The 21,137-nt window shown below is 43.0% G+C and overlaps 1 protein-coding gene across 1 annotated transcript; it reads left to right on the top strand.

Annotated features, from left to right (window-relative positions):
* Positions 1-39: 39 nt before the first annotated feature.
* LOC308569467 (macrophage mannose receptor 1-like) lies at positions 40-19,160 on the top strand (the record flags this gene model as incomplete). The annotated part of the gene is made up of 12 exons (XM_081163389.1): positions 40-46; positions 882-1,024; positions 1,723-1,837; positions 2,813-2,955; positions 5,158-5,260; positions 7,548-7,780; positions 8,267-8,432; positions 11,496-11,648; positions 13,631-13,741; positions 16,160-16,345; positions 17,148-17,183; positions 18,720-19,160. 12 exons carry the CDS (start codon positions 40-42, stop codon positions 18,947-18,949), a joined length of 1,626 nt encoding a protein of 541 aa, XP_081019515.1. The 3' UTR covers positions 18,950-19,160.
* Positions 19,161-21,137: the final 1,977 nt, after the last annotated feature.

Consider the following 21,137-nt stretch of genomic DNA (forward strand, 5'->3'; position numbering starts at 1 on the left):
TGGAGTATGGAGAAACAGGCTGCCAGTTGAATGGGGAAGATGCCAAGTGGGTGACGTCCAAAAAATCAAGGCAGCTGCAAATCCACACTAAACTACCATGTGGATGGGCGTTATATTTGTATCACATAAGCAAGTGTATACAACAAAAGAGATTTGGGGAGATGCTATACAGACATATACCGTATTTTTCCCCCTATAGGGCGCACTGGCCCATAGGGCGCACATTGTTTTTTTTTGGGGGGGGGGAAATGAATAAAAAAAATTTATCCCCCCCCCCAGTCCCCAGAACAGGCTGCTATCCTCAAGCCTTGCGAGCCCGGCGGCAACTCCCGCCGGGCTTGCAAGGCTTGCGGACACCTGTGCTTCGGGCTCCAGGCTGCTGCCCACAAGCCTTGCGAGCCTGCGGGACCTCCCGCCGGGCGCGCAAGGCTTGCGGACACCTGCCCAAAGCACGGGGCATCCTCCGGAACTGTAAGTAGTTCAAATTGGAACTGTAAGTAGTTCAAATTGTGAAAAACTGCTTACAGTATTTTATTTTATTGTTACATTTCTCCATAAGCCCCACTGTCTTCCAACATGGAACTTATGCAACATACAGTTCATGGACAGCCTCCCTTTGAAGCACATTGATCAGACTGAGACCAGCTTAAGTTCAGAAAAGTTATTGTACCATGTGCCTTCAGATTGTGTACTGGCATAATTGGTATATATACCACAACAATCAAGGGCAGTGTGTTGACCTGCAAGCTCTATTTCCAGTACAGTAGTAGTAGTACTTGCTGTCAAGCCTTTATTTGTAATGCATCCTTGAACGGCTGTTGGTTATTTTTCATTTGGGAGTGATTTAATCTTACTGATCAACACAAAACTTCTCTATTCAGGCTTATGGAATGACATAAACTGTGGCTATGAGAAGAGATTCATCTGCGAAAGGGATAAGAGTTCTGTCCGTTCAGCTGCTGCTCTCACAACGCCTGCACCTGTTGGAGGCTGTGCAGATGGCTGGCTTTTCTTTGATAAAAAGGTAACTAAGAAAGTGATTTCCAATATACTGGTATATTACCCCTTTTCAGTTATTATAGCACATACAGTGAATGTTTTCCCAGGGCTTTTGAATATGCAGTGATTGCTCTCCATTTCCACAGGTCTATGCAAAGGCTCTTTATAGAGGTTAAAATGAATGTGCACGTAGCTCAGGGGTTAAACCTCCCATCATGATTACACATCTCTCCCCTCCATCCCGCTTCCGCCGCCCCATGTCTATAAGGACTGAAAAGGACTGCTGTGCTGCAAAATAGAAGTGCCAGATTTTAAAATAAGAGGTGGTATTTTTAAAGTTTGGTTATGTATCAGCTACTCAAAAGAGCAGTTAAATGGTATTCAAACTAAATTTTCAGAATTTGGTTATGTTAATTTTTATTAAATGACACTCTTAGGGGGGAAACAGGTTATATTCTTCTCAAAGAGAAGCTCAAATGCTTCCCTCCTATACTGCTCCTACAATTTGAAAAGTGTAGGCGTTCTTTCATCTGACGCAGGCAATCTCATCTTGTTGCATAGCAGAGCTGGCTGTAGAAAAAACAATACCAAAACATTTAAAAGGCAATGACATCATCCAAAGCATCAAATTAAAAGCAATAAAATGCAGTTTTCAATCATTAGTTTTCTGACATTTATTTCTAAAAGAAAGTGGATATCACAGCTCTTTATTTTTCTTCACAGTGCTTCAAACTATTAGGTTTGAATGAAGAAGAGAGGAAAAACTGGCACGAAGCACGACTTGATTGCAAAGAATCCGGAGGAAATCTGGCTAGCATACCAAACAAAGAAACACAAGGTGCAGTCATTGCCTTTAAAACATGCTGTTCTTATAGGCTTAATGTTTTGCAAGTTCAGGAGCCTGGGTTCAAGTTACTTTCATGCCAGACAAACTGTTACAGGTGGCTCCTTGCCACTCTGGTAACTTGAGAAACTGCAGGACACATGGAGGAGCTGCTAACCAGGAAAGTGCAACAATAAAACAATGAATAGGGTGATGATGCAATGACCACTGCAATAGACACAAGATAATATCAACAAGGCAACTATCTGCAAACAAACAATAAACATCCATAAACCTCTGGTAAAATCCTGGCCTTGCTTCTTCTGTTGTTGTTTAGTCGTTTAGTCGTGTCCGACTCTTCGTGACCCCATGGACCAGAGCACGCCAGGCACTCCTGTCTTCCGCTGCCTCCCGCAGTTTGGTCAAACTCATGCTGGTAGCTTCAAGAACACTGTCCAACCATCTAGTCCTCTGTCGTCCCCTTCTCCTTGTGCCCTCCATCTTTCCCAACATCAGGGTCTTTTCCAGGGAGTCTTCTCTTCTCATGAAGTGGCCAAAGTATTGGAGCCTCAGCTTCAGGATCTGTCCTTCTTCTATGATCTTCCAATTCAGCTCTAGACCCTTCCTAAGCTGAAAGCTTTTTGTAGTAATTTTGGCCTATTGTTGCATTTTCCAGGTGCAGAAGAGCTTGTGCTGGATTAGTTGCTCGTTTTTGTTACCTTAAGGCAGGGTGTCTGGAATCTGATGGGCTAAAACTCCTGTTAGCTCCAGCAAACATAGCAAATGGACAGGAATGGTGGCAGATGCAGTCAATAATACCTGAGGGGCACTGTGGTGGAAACTCCTGAATTAATCAAACTTTATAGGTTTTTTGTATACAAAATATATCAGTTCATGGTATTGATTACTTATTGGTCATGGTGGTGAAATCCACCATGGTGAAATTTTTATGTTTTATTCATTTTTTGTTTGTTTTTTTTTGTTTTTTAGCATTCCTTATGGTGCAATTACATAGTCCTGCAACTGACCCTTGGATTGGACTGAATGATTGTACTTCTAGTTATAGTTTTGTATGGACAAGTGGAAGTGGAGTCTACTTTACAAACTGGGCCCCAAATTTTCCCAATTACAATGTAAGTCCTGCCTGCAAAGGCTTTCATCTCTCCCCCTCCCCCAAGATGAGAAATGTATCCTATATTCTATTCCTGGAACGCCTTCTCAGCATTAGCAACCCCATTTATATATATCTCTCTTCTGCCCCCCATCTACTTTGAGGGGCATCTACTTAGTTTATCTTTTAGTGCTGAAGTATCAAAAATAGGCAGGGATGCGGGTGGCACTGTGGTCTAAACCACTGAGCCTCTTGGGCTTGCCGATCAGAAGGTTGTTGGTTTGAATCCCCGCGACGGGGTGAGCTCCCGTTGCTCGGTCCCTGCTCCTGCCAACCTAGCAGTTCAAAAGCACGTCGAAGTGCAAGTAGATAAATAGGTACTGCCTCGGCGGGAAGGTAAACGGCGTTTCCGTACCCTGCTCTGGATCGCCAGAAGCGACTAAGTCATGCTGGGCATATGACTCCCTCGGCTCCCTCAGCCAGTAAATCAAGATGAGCTCCACAACCCCAGAGTCGTCCGCAACTGGACCTATTGGTCAGGGGTACCTTTACATTTTTATCAAAAGTAGGCAGTGCAGTTGTAAACAGATTCTGAAGAGCCTCTATAGAAGTTGGTGTGAAACAACTTATATGCCAAATAAGGCATGTTGCTTTAATTGTGTCAATTAAATTCGGTCTGGATGGTTGGAAACTTCCCCTCAACTCTCTCTGGACATTTTTATTCTGTTTGCATTCTGCCAGTGGATGAAAGATTTGAAGATAATCTGTCAATGCTTAGTTTCCTAGTTAGAGTTAACACCTTCCTCCCCAAAACCCACTGAAGCATTGCCATTTGTTTCAATTGTACATTTCCTACTGAGTTGGGGAATTCAGACATTCTGAAGGGCATCTCACCCATTTCCATACACACTTTCCTTGATCTTCAGACCGGTAGGTGCTGCCACATCTTTCTCAAATAGCAATCACTTATATTAGGTCTTACAAGGATTCAGAAACATGCTGAGAAAGTTGCAAGAATCTGAGATGGCTTCTATTGTAGCATTTAAAATATTGTCCTGTCAGTGTGCTGGTGGGATGAGTTATTAGAATACCACCCACTGTCTAGGTAGAGTTACTGCTCCCCTTTGATGCTCACACCTGACAACCCTTTCCTTAAAAAGCTGTGGTCAATCTTCTGCCAAGGCTACGCCCACATGCCAATCACCAGGTGTCATTAGAGCAGGAAGAAAGGAGGATGGACTTCTGAAGCACTACATGTTGAAATCCTGGCAATCAGCTGACTTTCAAGTACCTTGACCCCTGCTGCCATTGTGGCATCAGGTGATTAACCAGCTCCCCCCCCCACACACTACATTTAAACTCTACATTTAAGCCTGGCTGCCATTTTATTTTTTCCCAAGACTAGTTTTCAGGAAGTGTCCTGAATCCTCACTCTGATACATGGACTCCCTCTTATGGAGGAGCTTGTGCAGAAATTTATCACACTGGGTACTCAGTGGTAATGTACTATTTCTGCCAAGACTTGAACTTAAAGGTGAGGTGGATGAATTGTCCTGCAGGAAGAGTGTTTCAATCCAAGCTTCTTGTTGGAAACAGTACTGTATCAGGAAGAGTCAGGCATCATGTGAGCAGTTTTATAGCCGGCCCTGCTGAATACCCTACTTCCTGTAAACTTCAACAGGGCCCTCATCCAGAGCATGCATCCTTAAAACATGCCTTACCCCTGAGTAGGGTGCAGAGATGGGAGGCCTTGTGTTGCCAGACATGCAGTGCACCTTTAGCCTAGGGTTTGATGTGGACTTGGCACCATCTGATCCTGGAATCACACAAGCAATTGTGTAGTCTGGATTGTGTTGAGTTGTATGATCCATTAGCTTTCATCAGGTATCGTGAATTCACAGGCATCCTTAGTTGCAGCAATCTCAGGGTGTTTGTTGGACTCCACTAACTCCCTTTGATCCCAGGATACAATGGGGCCAGCCCCTCCTTAGATATTTAATTCAGTGGTGGAGGCTGTTTCTTGGCTGGGTTGGGCACGACAGTGATGAGTAGTGATGAGTGATGAGAGCTATCAGTGATGAGAACTATCCATCTGCAAACTTATTTCTAAAAAGACAGGATACTGTTTTCATCTAGTTTGAGAAGTACAAAAGGGAGGGCTCTTAAGAAAAATCTATGACAAAAGGATTGCCCCCTACACAATGTAAGTGTTTTTATTCCTTAGGGAGAATGTGTTTTTATTATGCATGAGCCTCTAATGATGGCAGGAAGGTGGAGAAATGGACCATGTTCTGACAAGAAAAGCTACATCTGCCAAAGAAACACTGGTACATTTTAACGTTATTGATTACGGATGTTTGCAAGTTGATTATTGATTACAGGTGTAAGCAATTTTTGGTGTAGGCATTGGGTATGTATCCTAAATCAACTAGTCAGATTGCTGATTTTTTCTTTTTGGCTTGGTTGAACTTGGATTAAGGTTCACCCTATGACAGGCACCCCCAAACTCGGCCCTCCAGATGTTTTGGGACTATAATTCCCATTATCCCTGACCACTGGTCCTGCTAGCTAGGGATGATGGGAGTTGTAGTCCCAAAACATCTGGAGGGCCGAGTTTAGGGGTGCCTGCCCAACAGAGTGATCCATCAGCTCGGGACAGGTGTCATGGCCCATCAGCCCCCATCTGCCTACTATCCCCTCCTTTATTGGGGTACCAAATCTTTTTAGCAGGAGGGTGTGGGATCCCCAACACTGTCCCCTCCAGGCTAAGGATCCAACCCAATGCTTTACCCACCATAAAGTTGTGACAGTTGGTGACCACTGCCACGAGGTAGGCAGAAACCTCTAGACAGGCCCAGTTCATCAGCAATAAAAATCCCTACGTAGCGCCAAATAGAATGATGGAGAATCTCCATAGCTGGATCTTGAGCATGGCCTGCCCACTTACCTCCAGGCAGGACCGGAGGCTGATACATAGGGAATAAGGGTGCGGGATCTAGTGGCAAACAAGCCAGGAACCACAATAGTGGCGCCCATTTATGAATGACATGGCCATACCCACTAGCCTGCCTGTCATAGTCCCATTAAACAGACAGGCTCCCGCCAACTCGCATGACCACAGGAGGGGGATTTTGTCCCCCAACGGATGTGCGGGAGAGGAAGAAGGTGCCCAGCTCAGCTGTGGTCGTGCCAGGCCACAAACCATCACTCCCAGGGGACTTAAGGTAAGTGGAAAATCTGCCAAAGAAACACTGGTATGTTTTTAGAAGAAAAGTAACAGAAAATTCACCCAGTGCTATACCAGCTGCACTGGCTCCCGGTGGAGTACAGGATCAGGTTTAAGGTGCTGGTTTTAACCTTTAAATCCCTATACGGCCTAGGACCCTCGTACCTACGGGACCGCCTCTCCTGGTATGTCCCACAGAGGAACTTACGGTCTTCAAATAAAAACATCCTGAAGATCCCAGGCCACAGAGAGGTTAGGCTGGCCTCAACTAGAGCCAGGGCTTTTTCGGCTGCGGCTCCAATCTGGTGGAACGCTCTGTCACAAGAGACAAGGGCCCTGCAGGACTTGACATCTTTCCGCAGGGCCTGCAAGACAGAGCTGTTCCACCAGGCCTTTGGTCAGGGCGCAGCCTGACTCCCTCCTTTGGCAATCTTCACAGAACTTTAGCTTAATGGTTGCCATCAATTTGATTTTATTTAATTTTTATAATGAAAAGTTTTTAGAATGTTGCACTATTTTATTGTTGTTAGCCGCCCTGAGCCCAGCTTCGGCTGGGGAGGGCGGGATATAAATAAAAATTTATTATTATTATTATTAAAATAATATGCAAATCAGATTGACTTATGGAGACCAAAGGCAGTTTTCTATGTCATATCATTTTGTTCATAAATAAAAATTAGATGGCCACCTGTCTTTGTATTAGAGATTCAACACTGAGCTGTATAAAGAAAAAACTGCAGTTGTGACAACTATATCTTATAGGTGCATAGAAATGAACTCTTATGAGAGAGAGCCTCAGATGTGCACCTGCTGAGATATAACTTGGCTTTTCACCCCTGAAATAGGACTGAAAGAGGCATAAGTTGAGTTCTATTTCTGTGTCATAATATCTAACCATATTCAACATGATAGGATTCTCTCATAATCTGTGCAAGTTCATTTGGCCAGAAGAACAGAACTCCATGTGTACAGCTGTCCTCCTAAGTGTATTTCTTGAACCCACCTTGAATGACTGAACAGAGGTTTATTATAGGAAGCTAACTGAAGAATAGTTTCTTGAAGTCTCTGTGAAGAAATGAATGTGTTTCAAAAGGGCCTGTTGACTACATGTTGGGAATTTGGTTTGCTTCTATTGAGACTATAAAGGAAATATATTTTGATGCCTTATCTGTGTCATCTTGAACTAGAACTAGAATGTTTTTGTTGACATTTAAAATGTTGATTTTCAAGGTTTTTAAATGTTTCATTGCCAATTTTTAGTAACTTTGAGATATTAAGATGTATGTGATAACAATATTACAAAATTTCAGTATCCAGTGAAATAAAATATTTGTAACAAATAAAGTCTAATCTGGACTTTGTCTTTTCTCTTGATTGCTTTCCTATAGATCCTGCGTTATCACAGCCCGAAACAATGGCTCCAGCCTTTCGCCATATCCCTTTTGGGAATAGCAGCTACGCTTTCATTGCTCCCAAAATGACTTGGGAAGAGGCCAGGGAAAAATGTAATTCAGAACACTCAGAGCTTGCCAGCATTTGGAATCCCTACATTCAATCATTCCTATGGCTGTGGGTGTTGAAATATGGAGAGCCTGTGTGGATTGGTCTAAACAGCAATATGGTAAGAACTTGGCCAACCAAGCCAAGTTTGAGGCAATCAATCCAGGTGGGATACCAGTGATGGAATAACACCACAGTTTAAGAAGGATATTGACAAGCTGGAACATGTACAGAGGAGGGTGAGCAAGAGAATCAAGGGCCTGGAACCATATCTTATGAGAAACAATTTAGAGAGTTGGGTATGTTTAGCCTGGAGGAGAGAAGACTGAGAGGTGATATGATAGCCAGCTTCAGATATCCAAAGGGCTGTCACACGGAAAGGGTGGGGCAAGCTTGTTTTCTTGCTCTGGAGGGTAGGAGAAATCAGCTGGAGGGTTGGGTTAGCTGAGCTGTTGGGCCTCTTCCAACTCTATGCAATTCTCTGATTCTATTGAGTGTATGTGCAAGTGAAATGAACGGGGAAAATAAATGATGCAGAATTCATGTTGTGGGAAACAAAGATTTTTCTAAACCAGCATGTATTGTTCCATGTGCATTTGGATTTTAGACTGGTGGGCGCTACACATGGACAAACAACCGGAGATTGGCATATACTAATTGGGCACGTGAAGAACCAATGCAGAAAACAGCCTGTGTCTTCATGGACCTTGAGGGTCATTGGAAAACAGGAGCTTGCAATGAAACCCACTTTTCTGCCTGTGAGCAGTATACTGGTAAGCAAAGGAAGTATCTGTTTTCATGTGGAACATTACTTTCTAACTCCAATAAAGCCTCCATTTGAGCACAGTACTGAGATATGTGCTCTTGGCACTTTTGACTATTTTGTAAGGAATAAATGAGTAAAAAGTTACTATTTAATCCACCAGGTTAGAATAATAAACAAACAAAAATAGAACGGAGGCTACAACTAGCTTCCAAAGGAAGGAGGGGTAACGAAGTAGGGGATCTTTTTCCTGCTTTGAAATCCCTCTTCCCGAATGGTCTTTCTCCTTGAGTTTTTTTACTGTTGTAGCTTTGTAATTAGCTGCCCTACCCTCTTGTGAGAGGAAGGGTAAAAAAATATAACAACAACAATACTTATAAATAATTTCCATTGATGCTTATTCAATGAGATTGCTACTGAAGCAGATTGTCTAACCACATGCTTAAGGATATGGCTTGCCACTAAGGATACAACAAAATTGTGTTCTGCTAAACCATGCAGACTGATCAAATGGTGAACTGAGCCTTGTTAAAGAAATTTATTCTACTTTCAGAATATACAATTCTGACCACAGTAACCATCTTCATCCAGATTGCGGCTAAGTTTCTCATTATTTCTCCACACCCACACCCACCATGTGGGTGTGTATTTCAGATTCTAGGTGTTGCTTTATAAAATCACCTGATTCTGCTCAGGCCAATTCCCTGACTGTCCAATTCAGTTTGAGGGGTAGAGTTCTCTTCCCCCTACCTTCACTTCTGTTCACTATTCTGAATTTTAAAAATGACAGTAGTGGCCGACATTTGCCAGCATGGTAAGAGCATGGATAAAGTCTGCCAAATTATAAACCAATTGGTCCAGGCGTTTTTACGCTAAATACCTTGATTAAAGTTTGCTTTTGAAAATGGGATGAGGGGAGAGAGAGAAAATGCCTACAACTGTTTTATGTTTATTTGGGACATAAATTTGTTGGTAAGGTTCACCCGCCCTGAGAGTAGGAATCCTGTCACATTGCAGAACAATAACTGCAGAAGGATAGTGGCAGCTGTTACAGTTCGGGTGGATAAAAAAAAAGAAGGTCAATCTCCCCTAGTGTTTTGTGGACAAATTGGCCTGAATATGGGAAACATGGAAGTCTCTGGGTAAGAAACCTGCTATCAGTCCAGGGGCTGTTTTCTAGGTACTTTTAAAGCTGATTTTTTTAACCTTCTAAATATTTCCTCTCTTTTTTTTAACAATAACCATCCTGGCAGCTAACAAGAAATACAGAATCAATTCTTTATTCAACCCATCTTCATTTGGCCCATCTCCAGGAATGCAAGTGAGGGAATTGCTATCAGTCCTTGCTATGTTATTAAATTAATTTCTGGAAACACTGTCTTCCAAAAAGCTGCCAGAGGATTACACTCCCACCATAGGTGGAAATACGCGTCTTTTTTGCAAATGTCTAAAAATGACATGTTACTACCCTTCAATACTTTTTTTTTTTTAAATTCTTGACAGGAATTGTGAATGCAACAATCTAAATTTGTCCCTTTGGTGTGTATGTGTTCAATTTAAAATTCTCTTGTACTTTCTTCTTTGTTTCTTTACTTCCTAGATGTTACAGAATTATATGTTTTTGATTAAACAAATAAAAATAAATATTTAGATTTTTAGGGTTGGAAAAACTAAAGGATTGGCTTTCCATGTAAAACCATCTTCTCTGATTAAAGAGCTTGACCTGTCAATCACAACAGAGCTCTCTCTCCTAGTCGCCACTTCACTCTGGTGTTTGCTCTCCCTTCTGACATCATCTGACTCTGGCATCCTGGTGCACTAAAGCAGTGGCTTTCAACCATTGCGTCGTGGCACCCTGGGGTGCCTTGGATGATGGTCAGGGGTGTTGCAGGCATCACTGGCCAATGTCCCTCTTTTCTTCCCTCCCTCTTCTGATGCCCTTTCAAGTCTCTGCCTCCCAAAGGCTTGTGCAGCTGTTTGCTGCAGCAGCCCTGGCTACAAGCTCCCCAGGCGAATCGTGCCTCTGGGGCTGGCCAGGGGGTGAGGGTTGCCAGGAACTGAGGCGGCCGTGGAGTAAACAAGCAATTGGGTGAGGGAGCCCAGCCAGCCAGTCCAGCAGGTGCCAGCCCTTGCTGTTGGGAATGGACAGGCAAGTGTGAGGCTGGGGAGGCAGGTGTTGCGCTGGCCTTTCTTATGCATGCTGTGTGCAAGGCCTGCCTGGGAGCTGAGGGCCCGGTGCTGCCACTGCTGCTTCCCAAGGTAAGGTGCTGGCCTCACGTTAAACTTTGGCCAGTCTCCACTGGGCCACTAAGCCTGGGGGCACCCACTTCCCAGGCCCCTGTGGGGGTGTGCGGAGGCACCTCTCTTGGGGGCAGGGCGTGGTGATGGCTCAGAGAACAGGGATGTTGGCAGCTGCTGCCCAGAGGACTCCCAAGGAGAGAGGGGAGAGGAGAGGAGGCTGAGGGAACACTGCGCAAGGGTGTTTGAAAAAGGGTGAGAGGCTGCCAGCTCTGCAGGCAAGGGGTGACATAACTGGGATCCTGCGCCCCCACAGGGCTGCCACAGAATGTAGTTGGTCAGTGGAGACATGGACTCAAAAAGGTAGAAAACCTCTGCGCTAAAGGCATTACAGTGGTACCTTGGGTTACATACGCTTCAGGTTACAGACTCCACTAACCCAGAAATAGTACCTCAGGTTAAGAACTTTGCTTCAGGATGAGAACAAGAATCATGCTCTGGTGGCACAGCAGCAGCAGGAGGCCCCATTAGCCAAAGTGGTGCTTCAGGTTAAGAACAGTTTCAGGTTAAGAATGGACCTTAACCTGAGGTACCACTGTAGTAGGCACCTGTCTGTAGCAGTTCATTTAAATGTCTGGATTGCACAGTGGGGGTTCCCTGCTTTGACATGTGCAAATTCATACAGATCCCATTTCACATTTATGAGCCTAAGTTCTCTCTGAGATATCGTGCTTTGCTTCATGATTTCTCTGAACCTTATGCACATCGCTAGTGTTTATAGATTTCTAAGATGCCTGTTCTCTTTTTTGAAAGAAAAATATGTTCTCCGTAATAGGTACAATCCCAACTGAGGAGCCACAGCTCCCAGGAAGATGCCCTGCATCAAAAGAAGATGGGAAAGCTTGGGTACCTTTTCGGGCTCATTGCTATCAATTCTACTCTGGTTGGTATGAATGGCCAACAGCTTCCTTCGAATGTACTCAGTTAGGTGGGTATCATTTTGAATTAGATCACAACATGAATTTTCCATTCTAGTTAGTACGGAAAGCCAGTGTGGTATGGTGATTACCTGCACTTCAGTTCTCTCCTATACTTCTCTCCAGAAGTAAGTCCCATTGAGTTCAATGGCACTTATAGATGCCTATGCAGATATGGGATTTTAGCCCTGGACTTTGACAAGAGAGGCAGAAGCTCAAATTCCTGCTCACCCAGAAAGCTCACTAGATTACCATGGGCCTTTCAGCTTAGTATATCTCAGTTGCAAGGATAAATTGGGAAACATGATGAGCCCAGCGTCTTATCGTAAACTCTCATTGGAGGTAATGTATGATGAAAATGTAATAAATGTAATAAATTACCAAACATATACAGTTAATGGGCTGACACTAAAGAACTGTGTGGCTATTTTCCTTTTATGTGCAGTTAGAAATATAGAGTGAAATATGTTTTAAGTATTGGAGTTCAGGATTTGTGCTAACTTGCAAAAATGACATTTATTTTAAATAAAATAAAAATCCTTCCAGTAGAACCTTAGAGACCAACTAAGTTTGTTATTGGTATGAGCTTTTGTGTGCATGCACTTCTTCAGATGCACTGAAACAGAAGTCACCAGACCCTTATATATAGTGAGAGGGCGGGGAGGGGTATGACTCAGGGTGGTGGGAATGGGTGGTTGACTGATAGGTCTGGTAAACCTGTTGACGACTGTTAACAACTGCAATTAGTCTTAGAGGAAAAAGCAAAGGGTGAGATGGCTAAAATAGCTTTATCATGTATAGTGAGATAAGATGAGAGAAATGTTTGATAGTATTACTGCATTTCACCACATAATGGTCACCACCGCATAATAGTCGCATCCCCTTTTTTGGACCCCGAAAATGGTCCCAGAGCATTCCTTGCATAATAATCGCTGGGTAACTACTTCTGAGGCTCCTCTAGGCCTGAGGCCTCTTCCTTTCCTCCTCCAGCTGCCGCCACCCCTGTTCCCCTCATACCTCGCCAGCTTGGCCATGAGCTCCTAGCAGGAGTGGAGCGAGTGGGAATGTTTCTTCCCACTTTCCTCCTGCTGCTTTTTTATCACTGTTTCAGTGGGAACCGATGCTGGGGATGGCTGGGACATGTGGGCTGAGGGAGATACGGTGGGCACCGGCAGGCTTGGCCACAGGCACTGCTGTCACCACTCATTTGCTGTTCCCATGGCGTTCCTTACTGGAACTTCCTGTCTAAATTTGAATGGCTGTTCCGCTCTTGCAATTCAAAGCATAGAGCGGTGACTATTGTTCACCATAGAGATTCTGATAGGTGAGCGATGCTGCTGCACATCAGTAGGCTGGGCAATGGAACATATGCCCAGAGTGGCTGGGGAGGCCCTGCCAGATGGGCAGTTTATTATTATTACTATTATTATTTATTATATGCACAAGGAGGGGCTTTGCTTTTTACAGAAAGGTATGCTAGTGTCTTTCTCCGTAAGTGTTTTCTCTCCCCATGGTCCCGATAACAACAGTTATTTTGTCTCCAGCTCGTGCTTGCCCTCCCCATGCCATCGGCCCAGCTCCTCAGATCCATCTGCTGTTGTCCCCATTTTTTCCTTTGCATAATGGTCACACTTTTGTATTTCCCTGTGTAATAGTTACACACATACCCTTTTGGAATGGAAAAAAGCGGCACCAAAAATGTGACCATTACACAGTGAAATACAGTGTCCTTAAAAGTTTTTCTTGACTATTATTATTGGGGAAAGGAGCTAGGTTGCAATGATTCTTTTCTACTACAACATTATGCAATAGGATAGCAATTACACTCATTTGAAAGAAAAAGATATGCACTTTCTCTAAGGTATCTAGAACCTTATATTGTTGCCAGTACTGCACAGTGAATCATTGGTCATACTCTGTTAGGCAGTCTCATATTTTTCAAGGGGAAGACAACTTTTTAATGAGCTAACTTTACTCCTCTTCTGTATCTTAGGTGCCACCTTAACTTCGATAGTAGATTTAGCTGAACTGCATTTTTTGATGGATCACACTCAACAATTATCTCATGATGAGTATTGGATTGGAATGTTCAAAAATATTGATGGTAACCGTTTAACATTCAATATTTAATGTATAATATATTATTAATGCAAAAATATGTTCAAACATATGGCATTTCATTTTCGTTTTGGTTTTTGGAAGTAAAAGAGCTCAGCAGGAATAACTGTTAGCGCAAGTAAATGGTACTAGCAAATTCACATCACCTTGTATTTATGAGTCTGCTTGGCATGCATTCAGGAAATTCACCAATTTTCTGTGAGTTCTTTCATGGCATGTGCACTATCTTATTGCCCCCTGAAAAGTGAAATTATTTGTTCCCCCACCCCCCGTTCTTTACTCATCTCCTATCACAAGCCATGGAAGCATCCAACCAAACTCCACTGGGAATAATAAAAGGGTTATATGTGAAAGGGGGCAACTACATAAAATGTGGCAAAAAATCAATTTACCCCAAAAAGATGCCAAAAAAGGTCTGCTTGGTCAAGTTCTTTGAGCATCTAAATGATAGCAATCAACAAGAATTTCAACTAGATAGTAAATGGTAATAAAGGAAGCAAACCTCCTTTCAAATCTTTAAGCCCTGTCCCTAATCACATCCCTTTTAGTATGATTATTGCTCTGCTATCTGCCCCAGATGTCCCTCTGGGCATATTGGGAATATAAACATACCCAGCTGAAGTGAAGGACATGAGGCAGGAGTTGGTAATGCAGGTGAGCTGTGCATAAGCAAGCTGCCAGCTAGCTCTGCCGAGGCTCTTTTTATTAGCACAATATGCAAAACCAGTCAGATACATTTTGGACTGTGACCTTTACACATCTTCCAATCCCAAGATTGAGGGGTAGTACAAAGTTATTTTGGCACCTGTTTCCACCGCGTCACTTTCCCCTTGAACAATGTATGACTACTAAGAAAGTAAAAGGTTAGATAGAGGGCATGATGTTTAGACCGCTGCGGTTTGTCTGAGGATGGAAGTGTGCTCCACACCCGGCGATCATTCCTTCACCCAGCTCCTTTAAGTGCTCCTTCTAAGACTGGATTTAGACTCTGCTATCTCTCAGAAGACATGATGAACTAAATCAAACAGGAATTATTGTCCCATATCTCTGCTGAAGTCCTTTGAACTGAGATATGAGGCCTCAGACCTTAAGGTATCCTGGACCCAAGTTGTTCAGGGTTTTGTGTATCAACATAAGAATCTTGAACTTGGTAGTATGGGGACCACTTATATGGCACTTTCCCACAATGAGCTGTGTCCAAAGCAGCTTACAGCAAACATTCAAAATATTGAAATGCAAAGCATTGGAAATTCGAATATACAAAATGCAGAACATGTCAGTAAATTCAAAAAAACCAAAAAAGGAACAATTTGGCAAACATAGAATAAATTCAAAAGGCTTAAGTATCAACACACAAGGCAAAACAACAATAAAGGTTCTTTTGCTGGTCTTGCTTCATTCCAATGAGGCTTAAATACAGTTCAGAGCAGAAGGGTAGATGGCATATAGCTGGTTCCAAAAGCTCTCCTCCAGAGGAGGGTGACAGCAGCAAAAGGCAAATGTTGGGGAGCACAATGATGGTAAGTCTCGGGGGGCATTGGGGCAGTGGCATAGCAAGGGGGGTACGGCAGGTACGGTCTGCCCTGGGTGTCATCACTGAGGAGGGGTGACAAAATGGCAAAAATATGTGTTTTTAAAATAAATTTTAAAGAATTGGGCTCACAAGACTTAAAAAAAGAAGAACAACTTCCGCACCCACTACACACCCCTTCCTATGCCACTGGTAGCTAGGTGAGGTGGGGCACTGGGCGGCACACCACAAGGCCTGCAACGTGCCTGAGCCATGTGTATCTCCTGAGGGGGAGGTGGCAGGTGGATTGCCTGCAAGCTCGGCACTGCTTTTTTGAGCAGTGCAGGGCTTGCGTCTCCCCACTGCCTCTGCCACCCTAAAGCTGAGGGAGAGGCTGCGGAGAGGCTCCACGCAGCTGCCCTGCCTTGGCTTGGCCCGCCCCCATGGCAGCTCACCCCACCCCCGGCTGCAGGACGCGTGCGCCGCACCAGGCACCCAAGCTGTTAGCTACACTGTTGTATTGGGGGTGGGTTAATGCTGCCCAAAATCACTGAGATCATTAGTGCATTCAGTGTTCTGATATGATAATGGTGGTAGCTTGCACATTTTCAAAACTGCAAACGTTTGAGAGGAAAAGCAGTCAGTTCAGTTTTAAAACATATTTTCATATCTGAAGGCAGCCCTGTATAGGGATGGTTTTTAATGTTTGACGTCTCACTGGGCTTTTATAATTTGTTACAAGCCGCCCAGAGTGACTGGGGGAACCCAGTTATATAGGAGGGGTACAAACTACTATTACTACTACTAACATTATTGTTTTTGTTAATATTGTCTTACACTTATTATTCTACTGTTTTCCATTTCATTATGTAATTTATTTATTTTAATAAATAGGAGAATGGATATGGAAAGATAACACTGCACTGGATTTTGTCAATTGGGACAATGAAAAGCCCACAACTGATCCTGAGTCATACTATTTTCATTATGAGAAATGTGTTTTCATGAACAAACAAAATGGGAAGTGGTTCAGGGAAGTGTGCCGCTATGGCAAGGGATATATATGTAAAATAAACAAAAGTAAGTCTTAAATGGTTATTAGATTTAATTTACCTATAATTCTGATTCAATATAGTAGTTTAATTATGAGTAGAGCTACTGCTTAGGACTTTTTCCTATCTTGGCATTTTAACAACACCCCCCCCCCCGAGCTATCCTTACTAGCAAGTTCTCAGCATTCTTTGTGGCAATCTCTCCATAGATATACTGTCTACCATCCTTTATGTCGCATAAGCCGCTTTTCATCAAATGGAGGCTCTGCTTTTTGTTTTTACCGCTCTTTGTCACTTCCTACTGTCTGTTCAGCTTCTGGCAGACCTTACTGATGCTTCCAACTGTTGACACCCTAATAATAAATGGCAGAAGTGATGACAGAACCAAAGCTGAAGCATATTTATTTTTTGCTCCTAATAATATGATAGCCTGTCTTTTAAATATAATATTAACATTTGATAAATACCTAATAATAAATGTTCTCCCCCTTTATCATTTACAGTCCCTAGAACTGTGGAGTTTTTATAATTCATAATGTTTTTTTATAAATCAGTCCTTTTCTTCAAGAGGGAATATAATTTAATAGTTTCCACACTGACAGGTTTAAAGTTGAGTTTATACTTGATGCTGCTATCACAGGGATTTGGTGAATGCACTAAACATTTCAGATTCAATGCTTGTTTTACATTTTTTAATAGTCAAGTTTTGTATTGAAACATCAGCATTGGTAAGCACTAGTAAAGAATCATGCCTGACTTTTGGTTTTGTATTTTGCTGTGATATCTATAATTTACACAGTAAGCATATCTGCATATCTTTTGTTTTATAGTTATTGAAGAGATGACAGCTCCTTCAAAAATGCCTGGTAAGACTCTTATTAAAATAACTAAGTTAAAGTGTTAAGCATCTACCATTGGCAACAGCAGGTGGGTTTTTCCCTTAGACAATTTATAAGATTTTCTATCAAAAAGAGTAAATCCAGATTAATGGGGCCAGAGGAAGGAATGCAGGCTGACATTCAGGTGGACACTGCAAAGACCTTGCAGACATCAGGTCATTTTCCCTACTACAGCTCAGCTCTCACTCTTTGCTCCCCATTTGTAATGAGAATGGTAACCTTATTCTAAATCATGGAAGTCTCATAAATGGTACAACTGAGGCCGCAACAACCTCTCTGATCAAGATCAAGTCATTACTCAGAATGGTGGGCATGCTGATCACAATGATTCTGAGTTGTTTCACTACTATTATGTCATTTTGCTTGGAGGGCTGCCACTCCCATCCCCACCCCGGTAGCAATCATGTCTTTTGTAGCAGGATGGCAGGCAAAAATCAACAGCAGAACCTTCTCTCGGGGTAATTCCTACCAGATATGTGGGCACGAACTGGTTCTGCCGGCTCTACCGGGGAAGAAAGGATGGCAACTCTTTTCTGGTGAAGAACAGATACTAGGAAGCAGGAGAGGTGGAGGATGGGAGAGAGATCTTGATTTAATGGAAAATTCAATAGTGTTGCATGTGAAAAGTGGGGCGGGGGGGGGAGAGGGTAAGTTCCTCTCTCATCTGCATATCCATAAAACAATGGTATCCTGTTAAGGTTGTAGTGCAAATTGCCTTGACATTTGGGAATCGTTCAGCTGCACTGAAATATCCAATGTCTTTTGGGTTGGATTCCTTCAAAACCTGCCAAAACTCTTTCTTTAAAAAGGGCCTTTCTTTTTCTACTTCAAGGAGAATCAGAGCAGCTCTCATACACAGGTTCTGATTCCACATCAGTTCAGCTTTTGCATCTCCTTCCCTCCCTGCCCCTCCCCCCGTCAGATGGCCATTTCCTTGGTTTGTAAGCTCACAGCAGACTATGCTTAGGTGAAGCAAACAACACCAGGGATGTGTGACTCTGTTGGGTTTGGCTTCTTTCAGCTTCTCATTTTTCCATCTTAAATTCATTTCTCATCATTCCCCCACCCATTTGCATTCACAGGGTTCTGAAAATTCAACATCATTTTAGTGTGATTTTTTTTTTCTGAGCAAAAACATGTTTGTGTGCAATTTTCCCCAATATAAACATTTTTACAAAACAATTTCGCTAAATACAATGCATTTTTGTATGTTATTTTAACTGATATCTGTACTCCTTACTCCAGTATATGCATTTTTGAACATATTACTTCACAGGATAACTGGATTACAAATTTCAGACAGCTGAAATCTTTAAAAGATGGCTGTTTTTCATATTGTTTTAGAAAGTGTGAATTTGGTGGGTTTGACATTAATTTATCCCTTAACCCTAAATACCACCCAGCTGTCTTTCTTAGTCATACAATGAGATAGTCATTGGTTATAGTATAAAGTACTTACTGCTCTCTCTGTGTGTATGAAATACATTTTTTCCTCATTGGTAGAGCAAGAAGACAGTCTGGCATCAACACATGGCAAAGTTCTGAAGGCGGTTCTCCCGATTATCTTCCTCCTCCTCATTGGTGTGGGTGTAGCAGCCTATGTTTTCTACAAAAGAAGAGGCAGACGACAAGAAATCACTGGTAGCATTGACAACCCTATGTATCACGACAAAGTAGTCATTCTTCCAAATAAAGATTCAGAAATGGGTGAGGATGAAAAAGAGGGAGATTAACAAATGTGTAACTCTATACGCATTTCCCTGGGAGTAACTCAAATTGAGCTCACCAGGACCATTGATGGAAATTAATTGTTCTAAGCTGCAATATGTAGTGGTACTTCCTGTGACAAGACTCATGATGTCACAGTGTAAACATGATTATTACTTAGTGAAAACAAATGTTATATGAAATATTTTCAAATTAAAGATTACTTGACTTGAAAAACTAAGTGTGAAGATTCCTATCTTACTTCAGAGCCCCAGTCAGTCGCTTATGTTCAGAGCCACCTGTTGAGCTCTTCCCCTTTCAAGGTTAGGGTTCATCTCATCCCTGGGTACTTTCTTGTTGTTGTTTAGTCGTGTCCGACTCTTTGTGACCCCATGGACCAGAGCACGCCAGGCAGGTTTCCTTATTTATCCTTCTGCCACTTAGGCTACCACTGGTTTGCTGCCCCAGACTTTACAACCCTATTTCCTCTCTTCTCTATTTCCTGGATCCTTGGTAATGCTGCCAATCCCCTCTTATTCAGCTGTAACCTCTCCTCCATTAATTCACCACAGGTAGTGCCCCTTTCTCTTATTCCAGTGCCAGTCAGTATCCTATTCTCATTCCTTTCCCGTTTACCACGTGGTTATCTGCTTGTTCCTCCTCCATTTCACACTCTCTCATAAACAGGGCTGGTTGGAAACATTTTGCTGCTTGAGGCGAAGCTGGTGCTGCCCCCCTCCCTACCAAAGCTGCCTCCCCACTGCCACCGAAGCCACTGCCTGCCACTATTGAAGGTGGCCAGGGAGAGAAAAGGAAGCCCGAGAGGAGCAGGTCGCAGCTCAGGAGAAGGAAGGGGAGCAGGCAGCTGAGGAGGAGCAGCAGCAGGCAGTAGCCAGGGAGGAGGAGGGCAACAAGCTTAGGAGGCAAGCAGCACACTCCTTGGGACCCAGATCTTCTACCCCTCCTGACTGTTCCCCAGCCAGCCACCTGAGGCCACTGCCTCACCGTGACTCACACATTCCCTTTCCTGGCCAGTTCTCCCTTGCCTTTGCACCTCACCCCTTATTTATCTGGGAGTAAAGGGCTGTATTGCTCTGGAGATTATTTTGTATTAATTTTTGTCCCACCTTTCCTCCGAAAGGAGCCCAGGGTTAAAAAAATAACCAAGTGCTAACACAATAGTTTTAAAACAAAAATAAAAATGAAATGAAATTGAAATATTAATAAGAACAACTAAAACATACATAAGCAGCTTAATTAAGATTTCACTCAGTAGGGGATGTTAAGAGAATTACAAGAAAACCAGAAACAGGAACAGAAATTGCTGAGGTTGCCTTACTTATCCAACGCCCGGAACAGAAATCAATCCAACCAATATGATCAGTATTCCCTACTGCTGTTGTGTACAATCCGCAAAGGACAGATAACTGATTACATCCATTTGCATTGTGTTTTCTTTGCATTAAATGAACGGGGTGGAATTACATAATGCCACCAGAACTTGCATAATTAATGTAAGTTACATAATTTTGGCAAAATAGGCCACAGGACAAAGTTGCAATCAATGGGATAAATGTCCAGAAAGGACAGGGGCAAAGCATCCATACACAACAAACTCATGTCCTCACTTAGACACACACATAATGTGTTCAGAGGGGTTTCACATATCTGGAAATCCCTGATGAGATGTTCATATAGCATTTCCTTTTTTCTGAATTAATTCTTCTGAATGATCTAGTAGGATCCAGACCAGACAGTAACAATGTCTGCAATAAAGAAGTGACTTGAACAATTTTTCCATTTTTTTCCAGGAAACTTCTGAGCATGACAGCACGCTTTCACTTCTCTTTCAGCTTGAGTCACATTTTTTCAGTTCTCCTTTGGGGCAGGGGGCGAGGGGCTAGGCATTACTTGGACTGCACAAGACACAAGAGCAGCCCCATGATCCTCCCCACCTCCTCCGCACATGTTGTTCTTTATAGCTCGTGCCCTGGCGTTATTTCCTGCCCCTGCTCCAGAAATAGGCATTGGCTGCTGCTGGCGAGGACAAGAAAAAACACTCAGCATAATGATGCAGGGGAACACAGAGCACAGCAAATTAGTTTCTACAGAGGTGGAGGTGGAGATATCAATGGAGGAGAAGGCTGTCCATAGCTTCTAGTCCTGATGGTTATATTGCTTCCAGTATCAGAGGCAGAAGACCTCAGAATGCCA

This window comes from Podarcis bocagei (genome assembly GCF_964188305.1).
Source record: "Podarcis bocagei genome assembly, chromosome: 12".
Lineage (NCBI taxonomy): Eukaryota > Metazoa > Chordata > Lepidosauria > Squamata > Lacertidae > Podarcis > Podarcis bocagei.